At 29.9% G+C, this 14889-nt stretch overlaps 2 protein-coding genes across 4 annotated transcripts in view; both read right to left on the minus strand.

Annotated features, from left to right (window-relative positions):
* The window catches only part of LOC144834555 (uncharacterized), a 258410-nt gene that overhangs the window by 179230 nt on the left and 64291 nt on the right, over positions 1-14889 (minus strand). The window lies entirely within an intron of this gene.
* LOC144858728 (ephrin type-B receptor 1-B-like) overlaps positions 1-14889 on the minus strand; it is a 141541-nt gene that overhangs the window by 39418 nt on the left and 87234 nt on the right. For all 3 annotated transcript variants that reach the window (XM_078714827.1, XM_078714828.1, XM_078714826.1), the window contains exon 4: positions 2545-2700. In XM_078714827.1, the coding sequence (XP_078570953.1) occupies positions 2545-2700 (156 nt within the window). The remainder of the gene's footprint in view (positions 1-2544; positions 2701-14889) is intronic.

Genomic DNA, 14889 nt, shown 5'->3' on the forward strand with positions numbered 1-14889 from the left:
TGATCAAGCAAACTGTACAACTTTTAAAAACCGCTAGTTTATCTTTGCTTCAGGTTGCAGCGAGCAAGAAATCCATCAACGGTATTTGTTGACCTTTGTGACCTGTCGTAACACTTCCAACAAGATGCCTGAAAGCAGGTTGTAAACTTTCTACAACTTGTATCCCAATGTTTAAAGTGTTGAGGGGATGACAGGTGTAAATTGGTATCAATATGTACAGATGTGCTGACAACACTTGTCACATGTTCAAGTGATATAATTTGGATATATTTTTAAACATACAAGTTGTTTTTATTCTGTAATTATAAATCTATCATTAGCGGAACTGCAACAAACTGATATGTAGAATATCAAGAGGAAATCATGACTATAATATGCTTTACTTTGTTTGGTACAGTATTACAAATACAAGTTTGTCAGTTCCAAACTTGGTGTTTGAGATGCTTGGGACATTATTTAATATCCTAAATCTAATTTGATTAAAGTCATCTCAGTAATAAAATATATAATAATGTTATAACCTAAATATAAAAATGACTTATAACAGGTCCATACACTTCAAGTGAAAATAATTATATGACTTTTCCAAAGCCAAAAAAATTAAATTTTCAAAACAAATTTCACACACAAGTTTTTTTTTTTTAGACATTAACATTTTGAAAACAAAGTATTTATTTATTCAAATTTTTCATTTTGAAATATTTTCAAAACCTTTCCAAAACTGAAGTAATTTTCAAGAAACTTTCAAGTACCTTTACATTTGACTTTGAAGGTGGTCACATTTATCAACACAATGATATGATTATTTGTATATAAATAGTCTATCTGCAATGATAGTATAAATAATTATTTGGCTTTAGTTAATTAAGTTTTGTAAACTTATAATATATAAAAATGTTTCCATAATTATATAAACAAAAGCGGCTGTTTGCGTCAGTGACTTCCAGCTACTAACTGTTGTTTCAGTAAGACGTGAAATACAGTAAACTTCAATAGAATCTTATAAAAACACTTTATCTGAGTTCATCTGCACTGCTAGAAATATCAACAGAGTTAATTACATACTGCTGCAGAACTTAATTTAGGTTATTTATAAATAGAAACTAAATAGAAGTGATATAAGATAATGAACAGTATGTTTTTTTACGGTAAATCAAGACTAGTAGAAATAATTGTGTAAATCTTGATCAATAACGTCAAAGTTTTTATAAGCGAATTGGTAAACATCGAGTGATGCACGAGTAATGAATGATACGAAAGAGTGCAAGAGAACGACCTGATAACCCTGAGGTTCTACAAGCCAATCTGTGATATGTACGTTTGAATGATGTCGCAAATCCTTCAATCATGGATAATGTTCACTTAGATTTGTCAAGATTGTTAGCAGGGTTTTTTACAAATATTTCAACAACTATTGATTGGAGTGGAAAATATATACGCCTTCGTCAGAATCTAGTACTATTACAACACATCATTTTGATGTCATAATTTATTCCTATATAATGAATCAATCAAGGATACTTTAACAACCAGACATTTTAAGAGGTTGTGGTTCAATTTACAGGTTTACTATAAATTATTTTAACAACACATCTATCTGATGCAATTCTAATTCAGGTTAGTTCAAATTCTTATTGAATTTATTAATTATAGTATTTCATTCTATTCCATTTCGGTCATAAAATATAAACACGAAATATTGATTGTAAATTTCACCAATGATTAAATTATTGGAGTTATAGTTGCAGGGAATGGTTACATTGATAGAGGCAGGTCCATTTTAAAAATAAATCAAACAATGTTAACGCTCTGCTGTAAATAAACTACATAGTGATATTTTGTATTTCTTAAATCATTTATATTTTACAGTATATGTATTTAAAATCAATAACACTGTAAATCAGTAAAGTAACAAATCAGTAAATAAATGATTCAAGCAGTCAGTTTTCTAGACTATGTGCATCTCTATCAGTTAATAAAAGTTAATAAAAATGCTGTCACTTTTCACAAATTATGAATATTTGGAAAATCATAATTCTTTATTACAGTATAACACACCTGATTCTATTCTTGCCATTTTTACTATTAATTTCAAACCACACACCATCAAGTATTATAGTTCTATTGCATGGCACAAGCTCCATTTAATAGTTCTATTACAAACTTAGCTTTTTATAAATATTTTGAGAATTTTGTTTCCAAAGCGAGGTGACAGTTGTATGTTCAAAAACCCAATTTTACTATAAGCCATCTTAAACGTCAAAGTGCTGCCTTTTTAATGCCCTTTGACATGATTCAAGATGTAGCAAATAAATTAAATAAAAGTTTATGTTATGTTAGATTAGAAGGCAGGTAGGTAAACAATGAACGTTTTGTATTTTTAGTGGAGAATACTTTCATGAGTTAATTTTTCAACAAAATAAATATTCTCTCTATTAAGTAAAAAAAAAAACCATTTATTTTGTATACCATTTTGCACTCCTCCACCCAACATCCACCAACAACAAAGTCTATGATTTAAAATAAATGAAATGATAATTGTACCTGTACATCTGTCTGATGGTTTGTCATTTGGGGCCCTGTAGAAGTTTGAAATACAGGTACACTCCGGCATTCCTTTTGAGTCAGCATGACTCTTAGCTGGACATGGGCGGCAGGAATCAGTGTTCACTCCAGCCTTGTATGTCCCAACTTGACAAACTGTAATGATACAAAATACAAATACTATTATTGTTATGTTGTAAAAAATATACTAATTTGAAACAATATATTTTCTATGTTTCATTAAAATTTGTTTTAATACACAAACAAATTATAAAGATACAAAATACAGATACTATTCACAACAGGAAATGTTAATGAATATACTCATTTAAAACAATATATTTTCTGTTTCATTAAATTTGTTTTTTAATATACAACTTTTTTTACAACAATATCTCTATCTATCAATATATTTTTAAAAATGTCTTCATTCAACAAAAATTAATGCACTAAAAAACCAAAATTTATACTAAAAACGAAAATTCTATGCATCAAGTAGAGAAATAATCTGTTACGTTGAAAATGAGCAACAATTTTCTTAAAATCAATAATAATCCAAAACATGTCGCAAAGCTGCGTACATCATTCTTTTTGACACGTTCATGCCCCGAGCTATTGTTTGTTAATACATAACGTATGAGGTGAAAATATTCCTCAACTAAGTTCTTAACTATTACAGCCATTCAATTCAATTCAATTAATATAACTGCTCAATTATGTAATATCAAAAAGTAATTTGTAATACAATTAGTTTAATATTTTTTTTATTAAATTCTTTTTTTAATAAGATATTATTTCTGAAGAGCAAATAGAACATGATAGGATAAATTAAAAGTTTTGAATAAATATTACAGTATGACTAAGTATAACTCTTGGGGTAGGAAACAAACACTAGATGATGGAATTTATTAGGCTTAAATGTGATGAAAAAAGGACAATGCTGTGGGTATCAGTTAGTGGCTGGATCTCAGTGGAGATAAAAAAAAAACAAGCAATTCTAAATCAAGTAAAAAAGCCAGAAAGTAATTTCACAGCTTTTGGATAACACTAATTCTTCTTTCGGATAACACTAATCCATCCCATCTGAATAAATATGTCAATATAAAAATTTGATATCCTATATATTTATGGACAGGACATTTTGATAAAGGCTTCCAAAATTAACTTTGACAGAATTTTAAAGGGAAAGTTAAAAGATAGATAGATCAGCCTAAAACTCCTGCTAATTAGACAGAGGTAAATCAGAATATGACTTGACACTGTTATCAAAAGGCAAATGTGAAAAATTTTCAATATTTTTTCTTCCAATAACTTTTATTAATAATTCATAAAAGTATGTTTTTATAAGAGTTGTAGTATATATAAATGTTATTTCTGTAGTTTTGCAGACCTAGATAGAAAGAATGAAAATAAAAGCAATAGCAGTTATGTAGCCACAAGAAATAAAGAGGTTTTTTTTGTTTAAGGCACTGGGTTGTCAAAGGCCTCTGTGAAAAAGTGGTCAAGTTAAAACCTAATACCAACTATACTGGTGGCTATGGCCCTGCAATACAAAGTACCGTATCCATATAAGAATACAATTTTGTGAGATAGACTACAGTAGTTTATATATTTTGAAGTTGTTGCTAAAGCATTAAAAATGGGTTCATTACACTTTAATTATTGGATTACAAGAGGACAACAGCATGGACAACTCACATACAGAACTTGAATCAATAAAAACTGTTGGCAGGAAAACAATTTCACAAACATGGCAATAAATAATCAATCTTTCAGATGCTTTTAAGTTTAAGAGCAGTGGTTTAAGTATGGGAGGAAGAGGTGGTGGGAAAACAGGCAACCACACCCTCTTAATCATTAACATCTGAAAAAAAACCTTTTAGAATCAATAGACTGAATCTTATACAACACATAATAGCCATGAAAGTAGTGTGGTTTTGAGGAAAAGTTGCTATAACTTTTGACTCGGGAATGAATCCTTTAAGTCCTAGCAGTCGCCTGAAAAATTGCTATAATAGATAGACATATTTTAATGATTCTGTTTGTGGGATCTCATTCAAAATTAATTGATGTGATAGGAAGAGATTAATTTAAGTAAAGTAATCAATGCATGTGTCCTGCCAAAAAATGGTCATATTGAAACTGACGAACCAGAACTTAGATTATCAAAACAAATTTATTACTTGGGAACATATTGACAGCATCCTACACCATGACAGAAAATCACTATTAACACAATGCTTGGTGTTTGTTTTTTCTCCTAATTCATTGAAGTAACAATATAAATGACTAATAAGGTAATGTCCAGTCTCAAAATAATCAATGTTCATTAGTTTATTCCACTGATATCTGCAGGCAACCCTCATAGTGATGTACAATACTGACCTAGTTCATCTTGCCTACACTAAAGAAACGCCTTTAAACAAAATAGATGACATTGTATAAAAGGAATTATCGCCATTGGATGGATCTTGGGTGTAGCACTATTTATTTTTTATTTTTGTATATTTAAGCAAATAACCATAAGCAAATTTAATCACTCTTATTAAAGGTGGCAATCCCTGTCACATATACACAAGATGCTCTACATGATAAAGAAAGGATTATTACAAGTCTTTGGGAGTGGAGTTATAATTTGTCATCCTGACATATGACAGGACTTGAACCCAGGACACTTTTATTGGTAGCTGAGCATAACCATGAAGCTACAACTCTACCTGTATTCATGCTCTTTAATGAACTACACACTGCATGATATCTATATTTGAAAACTGTTAATACTGCAGTATGTTACTGCTTCCTGTTTAAAAATATCATGGATCTGCCTCTATGTCCTCCACCAGATACAAAAAAAAAAGAAACTTAACATTTAAATAAAATATGTAAGTTTGAAAAGAAAATTAAGCCAACAAGTATTTTTCTAATGATAATATCTCTAGAATAATCACTAGGTAAAGTAGGGTGAATTCTTTTATACCTGAAAATGTCATCTAGGGAATTTGAACATCTCAAATAAAAAACTTTAACTGCTTTTTCAACATTTTATGATTGCATGATCTTGTATGAACTGTAACATAACCCGTGGAGAAATTTACATAAATCTGACCTTTAAAAGAATCTTTAAACTGATACCTTAAATAATAAATGTAAAAAGCTTCTGATCAAGGAAAAATGTGGTAACGGTACAGAATAAAATGCATTTATCTTTGATATTTATCAAAAAATTTTAAATTTTGTAACCGTAAACTAAGTATAAAAGAAATGTATATAGTGCCGTCTACATGATGATTCATAAAGATATCTAAATAATGCAAATGTGAACACCCAATATGTATTTCTAATATTCTTTATATATCGGTGTTTTTTGATGTTTGAACAGTTTTATTCAGGATAATACATCCACATTTAGGGTGAGATAGGCCTATCATGTGTCAGAAAAGATGCTCATCATAACATCAGTTTTAGCCACTATCAAACACAATTCAACTTAACAACACATTTGAAAATGACTTAAAATGCACACTTGTTATGTAAACAAGTTTTCCCGAGGGAATGTGGACATCATAAGATATTTAAGCCGTCGGATTTAATTTTACCTTCAAAGACGAACATTAGTTGGGAATAACATCACCAACGTTAATGGCGAAGTTCATAGCATTGCTCATGCATTTCATAAACGGTTTTTATTTTTTGCTGATATGTACAGCTATTGTTTACAACATGTACAAGAAATAAAAGGCTATCAAATTATGGTTAGGCCAGTTTGCCGTACCACAATTTGCGGAGTGGAGTCCAGTTTGCAGCCTGCCTGTTTTATTAGACTATTATCATCACGGTTTTCAAAAATATAACCGAAATTTCGAACAAACATCTCCACAAAATAGCAATTACACATCCCGATTATCAAATATGTTTATAGCTTACTCCAATGGAAAAAACGTGCAATTTGTAGGGTTAGTGTATCCATGTCCTTGTATTCATTTTTGTATTCATCTACACAAATAAAATCAAATAAAATTGAAGATCTAGGTGAGAGAATGATTTTTGTTTAATGTTGTACACATGCAAACATTGAATACTGTAAAAGTACTTTTGAATGTGTTACACTTTTCTTTTAAATATGAAGCCTTCAAAATACTCAGGACACTTTCGAATAAGGATAAATATATGTTTTAACACTGCAGCAACCCTATTAAGGGAACACCCTATAAGTGACACTCGGTTTGGTGAACACTAATAGTGGTTCTATACCAAAGATTCTAGTGTTTAGTGTGTATCTAATTACTTTCATCATTGTGGCTATTATCAATCCTGGCCATAATCATAATTCTAGCAATATAATTGGGTATGTCTTACAATAAACATGCACATCCAGACTGAACTATAAAAGAAAGTGCAAGAGACGAAAGACATCAATAAAAGACAAAAGTGTCATACTACAGACGACACATATCACTTTACTCCATTTGTGGCCGGATTTTACGTTCTGCGTTTCTTATGAACACTTACCGCCTGACATTCAGTAATCAATGAACTGTTACTAACATGGTTTTCCATAATTTCAAATAGTGCTTTTTTTTAGTTAAGTCAGCTGTCTATGACATAAATAAACGGCGGATTTAATATTCCTTATAGTTCATACTGTAAAGCCGCATGTACAAAAAACATATAAAGAATGGTTCAAGTTGAATTGTTTTTATTGGACAAACTGTAGAGTATACCATAGTTGTCTCAGAGTATACTTCAACTTCATAAAAAAAAATTATTATTTTGCAAATATTGATATATTTTACTTTAGACTTTTAAAGTATATTTTACCATGTAGTGCATATAAACTATATGATATAAAGACCTACATCAGAGGAAAGATCTGTAATTGAGCACTGTATTCAATTTTCTATACATCTTTGTATAAGTAGTTGTAATAAAAAACAGATAAATTATGGAAAAATAAGTACCAATATGAATTATATAAATATAGTACAGAATATCATTCTAAAGATAATTTATTACCATCAATTTTATAAGTAATTTCTCAAAGTTATAAATTATATTATATATCTTTAAAATTCCTTTTTATGTCTGGGTCAGATGTAAAATAAAATATAAAGCAATAATTATCATCATACATCAAACCTGTCAAAAGAAAGGATGTCCTGGTTTTGTCTAAAAGGATTTAAAAGCTAAAATTTCAGTTTGCTGGTAATATGTAAAAACGATATCTGTTTTAAAACAAATAAAGTTAGCATTAATCTTGCCTGCAACCCATCCATCTAATATAGTGTCTCAATGATCTGCTATAATGGCAAAAATTGCAGTTTATAAGAACATATTTCACTTGTACAGACACATTTGATTACTATTTACTCGAAGCAGATATTTTGCAATGTGCCAAACTACAGAAAGACAAGCACTTTACCAACAGAGTAACCATACAACATAATAATAGCACTGGTAGATCAACGCAACATTTAGTGGGGAGGGAGCCCAGGCGCACAATTATTATACCTACAGGGAAATTTGCATAGGCCTAACTAGGGGACTACTTTTGTGAGCACAGATGTGACTGAAGTAGTAACGTTAACGAAAGCTGAGCCGTGGTTATTTTTTTTAACTGATTCAGACACCCCTTCATTGTCCGTTTTTGAAAAGTGTTATGAGAGATTATAAACTCTGCAGACATAGGTATGCTTTTGTCAACATGGAACTCAACTCAACTGTGTCGAAATAAGCGCTCTGAGCAACTGAATGCAACTGACCTCAACTGATTGCATCTCAAAGTAACACAAAATACATACTGAGCTGAGTTGCTTTGAGTTTAACTGAAAACTTTGAATCTTGTCACATGTGCGGTAGTGGGAAACTGCGACCAGTAACCAGCAGTTCGATGTTACCATAATGCTCAGAAATACTGATTCTTTATACAACTACAAATTGTGTTATGGTAGCAGTATATGGTTACCACAAATAGGTACAATCAGTTCCAGTGTCGAAATATGAAGCACTCACACACGTGAGTTCCAAGTTCCTTTAAGTCTCTTTCAGTTCCTTTCAGTTCCGTTCAATTGCTCGAAAAGCGCTCTAATGCAACAAGTTCCTTTCAGTTGAGTTGCTTAAAGTTCAGTGTCAACTTAGCTTACATATACCTTTAAACTATCACCAATCTTAAATTTTGTTTAGGATGAGAATGCTGGGAAGAAATGTAATAGAAATTTACTTTTACTGACAAAATCGTTGAAAATAAAATATGGCTGGTACCTACGGCAGAGAGCATACAGTTCACAACCATTAGATAACCTAGCTGACTAAAAGAAATAATTTATTATCATCTTTCTCTTCATAAATCTGCTTTTAAATTGTATTTATTGAGATGTTTCATTGGCTTAGTGTGTATATCAAAATTGAAAGTTTTATCTACGTCAGTTAACAGTGAAATAATCTATCATATGAATAATTAATCTGTTTTTTTCCTGATAGCTTTTTAACTTTTTTTTTTATGATGACAGATATTTTATTAATAATTTGTTAATAATTTTTTTTAAATTTTTATATCTAATTGCTTCATATTAACTTAAAGCAGAATTGAATATCAATTATAACATGTGTATGCACAATATGTCACCCTATACTTTGAAATTTAGTTTTTTATTTAGATTTCTTTTTAATGGATGTATAAATTAAAGTTTTGCAAAACATAATTTTAAAAGTGAATATTTCATTTCAAAAGTAAATTGTTTTGATTTGTTATAATATAGAAAATCACATTGTACATTTCTTTTTTCTTTGAAAGGGTAAAGAATTAGACCCTGAAAGCTCTGCAATTTCTTTCTGGCTGTTTTATTGTATCGTTTTTATTTAGCATTTTGCCAATTTTATTTATTTCTCTATTGACACTAAGATACCCACAGCATTGAATTTTTTTTCTCAGTAATTTGAATTTGGATTTATATACATATATTATTACATAAAGGTTAGACAATGTCATAAAGGCGTGAAAAAAGCCGTAGGGAAAGCCGACATATTGTAGTGCATGATTTAGAATTATTACTAGCAATGATAGTACCTTCTAGTAATTGACTTTAAAACTTTGATATCACTACATAAATAATAATCCAATGGGAAAACCTTTTTTTTTTTTAATATAGATCACCAGCAGTTAATCAGTGTAAAAATATTATATTTTTTTGAATATGAAGTAAAAAGTAATTTCCCACATTTTGAATTGAAACTTGTTTCTTTTTTAGACTTTTGTCTGACAAAACTGTGAAAGTTTTCACACATCAATATCAAATGTTTTGTTTGTTGAAATTCCGGCTTAGGAGTGAAAGTCTACGGCTAAATCAAATTAAAGGCGACAGACACTTTATTAAACGACTGTAGAACGTAAAGAAATATTTGAATTCGTGATTTAATTTCCCATGAACTATTGTCAAAGGAAATGTTGTTAACATTAATTTCTATAAAAATATAATACATTCTAATATTAAACGGTTAGAACTATTTGTCTGGCAGGTGTTTCTTTCAGGTAAAAATAACAGTGTCTTTAAAACAAGTTTTCTGTCACTAATTAAAGACTACTTATAGCCCGGTAGCAAATAATTTTCAGACATTCAAACTTGAATGGGCAAGAGCAAAGATTATATTTATTTATAAGCATGATGGTAACTAGGTGTATAATGTTTAAAAAAATTTTTTTTTTTATTTTACATTACTAAACAGCAGGATAATAAACATTTTCTGGCTGTTTTACTTTATCATTTTGATTTAGCTTTTCGCTTTTTTTTTTTGTATCTCCATTGAGATCCAGCCACTGATACCATATCGTATACCGTATCATTTTCTGGATCTCATTGGAAATACAAAATAAAATAAGCAAAAAACTAAATCAAAATGTAAAACATCTAGAACAATTTTCAGCTTTTGAGCAACACTACTACTCATCAGTAAATGCTTAAAAGTCTGAGGTAGTAGAACTGTTGCCTTGAGTAATCATATGGCATTCACCAATCTTATCTAATATATTTCATTTAAGTCAATGAAAAGGATTTCACTTAAGTCGAAATTTTTTAATTGCTTATGTGTGATTGATGAATACTGTACTGTTACTATGGTAATGCCAGGATTTGAACCAAGAACGTTTACCAAAAGGCTACAGTGCCACTTAACAACAATATAATAGTTCAAAATTATAGAAATCCTTAAACAAAATTCTATTTCAATGAAAAACTTGTTTAAAAAATGTCTATAGAACAATGATTTACAGAACATTAGTCATAAATGGGTAACAGTATTACAAACAAAAATTTGCTTAATTTTTTTGACCTTTTTAAAACAATGTGCATTCTGCTGTCATGTTTTGTTTGTTTAACATAATTTCATAAGCGTGTCCAACGACTTCCTATGAATAATAATTTTGATCAAAGTGATTAGGAAAAGTCAGATTTCTTAAGGCAATGCACTGTCATATTAAAAGTGACACTTAGAGTTGTACCTCGAATCAATCGTACAACTGTTACAAAGAAATTCACTAGGCATTTCTACATAACACTTTTTTTTAGAGACATGCTAATCCGTGAGGCTTTTGACTCTTTTTGTCACCTCTTGAAACAATTACACTATTTGTTGTTGTTTGCTTGCTGAAAATATAGAAGGATAAGGATAATAGAAGGATTCAATGCTATGTAACAAAATAATCTAATCCACAGTAAACAAAAGCTATATGGTGTAATGGTTAACAGTTAAATAAACACCAAAATTCTGTACTATAATTATATACAATGATTCGGTATACTCGGTATTTTATCATTTGCCTAAATGAATACAATAATAAAGAAAGAAGTGTTTTTGACTACTGTGAATCCAAATTATGATTTATTCTTTAAGTAATAACAGTGAAAACAGTAATGTATAAAAATCGCTAGTGAAATTTACTTACACATTCTCGTGTTTTACGCAATATATAACCACTATAAATTGGAAAATATAACTGCTACTTTCCTAATATATCACAAAAAACTATCTGTCTTAATAACTATACTATTCACATTTATATATCTTAATTATAATTACATCTATTTCTCATTATGTAACTAATGCGTGTGATACATCACAAAGCATTGAAATTCTGAAAGTGACAGATAGGTTGTAATGTAACCGATGGATGCCTATGATAAAATATGAAATGAATGAATTTAAATAAGAAAAAAAATAGATAAAAAAATGTACAATGTTTGATGGTTTGACAGAAAGCTAAGAGAATAGCCAGAGTTTTGTTCAGGACAGTTCTATGGAGTGATTAGTCTGCTTTAAAGTAGTAGTGAAATACCCAAAGTATGTAAAAATATAACTAATTGTTACACAAATATAATAACAATAACCCATGGGTAGTACTGGCCTTTTGTTGTCATTCTGTAAAGATACCCCTCGAAAAAGTAATTATGTTTTCCCCAGAGGATGCTATAAAAAATACACAATTCCCATATGACACATGAATGAACTTATGACTTGTGAGTTTTATGTAATAATACAATTTTTACGTACTCATAAATCTCTGCTGAATTGTACATTTAATTAAGCTGGTAACACTATATAATTAATTGAATTAGCACATATAGAAGAAGAAATTATTTTGTTAATTAAGTAATAATAATGAATTGCCATTAATTAGTGGATGAACTATGTCGCTTGAATACAATGTTACATATGGTATGTAGAGATAAGGAAAGGTTCCAAATTTGACTTGATGACATTGTCGTTTCTAGCTATTGCAAGAGATACACGTTAACTGTCTAAAGCTGGGTTCCCACTTCTGATGACTTATGCTCATCAGAAGTAATCTGACTCTTGCTTGTGATTGGTCAAATCACCCACGTTGCACCTATGTCATTGTGTTTTAAGTGAGAACTTGCAAAGCATAATATATTACAAAACTTGTGTAAAAAACTGTAAACTTTACTAGTCCATCATGTCTATATACATTCCTAGAAAACTGGGTAGAAGTGATATGAATTTAGCCAGTGTGTAGTGGTTTTACTAATCGTTTGGACACCAAACAAGTATGTGTTGTTTGCATTGTAAGTTTGCACGTATAATATTTCCTACATGAAAAATCGTACACGAAAATATTGCAAAAAAAATTGAATATTGAAAAAAAATTGACACATTCTAATTTATAAATAGTTATAAATACAAAAAATCTATCAAGCTGTGGAAAAATTATTTATATATTATATATTTTTATTATTTTTTTTGTAATATATAATTATTGTTTCCTGTGTCCTATTGTATTGATAGAAAATGCAATTTCTTATTGCAATTAAAAATTTAAACAAGTGTAATGGAAATTCTGATTGCTTTTTTCTGGAAGTGAAAAACAGCTACCATAGTGTAATTATTCTAATCTACACAACAGTCATGCAACACTAATTTTATTGTTTTCAATGTGCAGAAGAAATTCTTTTAAAGTATCCAAGTCTTAAAAAATGTTTGTAATGGAGAGGAGACGATGAGTAGTAATTATATTAATAGTAATCATATTGTTGTTTAAAATATCTATCATATACCTTTTCACTACCATCCCACATGCACATCAACTATACCTTAACACAGGTGTCCAAGTAATTGTACAGGTAATATTTATTCATTCTCCTCTTACTTAAGGAAATGGGAGTGTCTTTTCAATTTTTTCAACATTAGATTTCACAGCTGTTGAGTTGAAAAGTCTTTTTGTGCACTCTCAGAAGTAAGAATTAATAGCTACATAATTATAGTCTTGTGGTATGTCATTAAAACAAAAGGTCACTATATAATCATCGAGCTGGATAATTCATGTTCAGGGGTAATTTTGCTACATTATTTTGACTGATTCAAAAAAAGTTTTTGTTGCCTAGTAAACTAATGCAATCACACATTTTGTGTACCTTTGACAATCCAAATCTGTTTTATTTTTTAAATATATCTATTATAAATGTACAGTGTCAATAGCTGTGAAATCAGTCAAAAGGAATTAGTTTAAATTAATTGTTATTTTAATTTTTAATCAAAAGCATCTTGTTAGTATCCTTATAATGAAGTGAACTACAAAATTGACCTACAAACATGATTGAAAACAGTTTTCATGTGATAATGATCATCAAAAACCAATATCATAATCTGTTGAAAGTTACCACCAATCACAACAGCAACATCTTTAAATTTTGTAAAGGCAAAAGACAGAAGACATTGTACTGTATATCTTGAACAATTAACACACTTTCAACAGTGTAGAAACTAAAGCACATGTTAAAAAGCCAATCCAAAAATTGTGATAGCTCCTGTAACTATGCCAAACTTCAAAATTGGGTATCAACCGAAACTCCTCAAATAATCAAAATGAGAATGCAGTCCCAGATTCTTATAACAGAACATAATAAATGATCTAAATTATTTGATAAGAATAATTTGATAAAATTCCCAAACAATTTCCCAGTTACTAAATGAGTTACAGCAAACAACCAAATTAACTTTAACTTTTAAAACTCTCTGCGTCTTTATGTGACAGAAAATGGCTATAATAACAGAATGTGTGTTTTCGCCTTAAAAAAAATCGCCTTTGGAAAATATAGCCTAAACACTTGAGGTTAATGAGAAAGTGCCCCAATGTGAACATTGCATCTGATCTATGGTTTACAAGAAGATAAAGGGTCCTGCACTATTAATATAGATTTATATTTAAGCAACATGAAACAATGTGCACATAGGACAAGTGGGAAGAATCAGGAACGTGACTGAAAGCCGAAGAGTGGACTTAAGAAAGCAACAATCAAGCATTGACATGATTCTACTGATATTAACCACTCATAACTAAGTAATAAAATGTATCAATTTATGTATTATGAGAATACAAAGTAGAGATTCAAGACTATTAAACAGAAGATTAGTATTTATTCAACTATTAACTTGTGATACAAAGCTATTAATCATTTACACATGACTATTGGCAAATAATTAACTATTTGCCATGTTGCCAATTGATATCTGATATATCAGTGGTACATCATCAGATTACAACGTTTGTCGTCTCATCGACGATAATCTCCACGCACATATTCTCGCAGCGGCACAAGATTAATAACAACAATATCTCCATTTATCGCATAATTTAAGTTTTCAATTTCTTCAACACACGAGGGCGGTACGTGTCTCATTGTTCTCGATGACTTGATGATCTCGTAAAGACCGTGCTGATGAACGATGAGTCACAGAATGGATCGGAAACAAGACCCTATCAGAGAGATAATGAGCCGCTTAAAACGAAGCATTTGTTGCCATTATGAACCTCTGTACCATTAAATGCGGTGCTGATGT

Source organism: Antedon bifida, chromosome 2, assembly GCF_963402885.1.
Source record: "Antedon bifida chromosome 2, ecAntBifi1.1, whole genome shotgun sequence".
Classification (NCBI taxonomy): Eukaryota; Metazoa; Echinodermata; class Crinoidea; order Comatulida; family Antedonidae; genus Antedon; species Antedon bifida.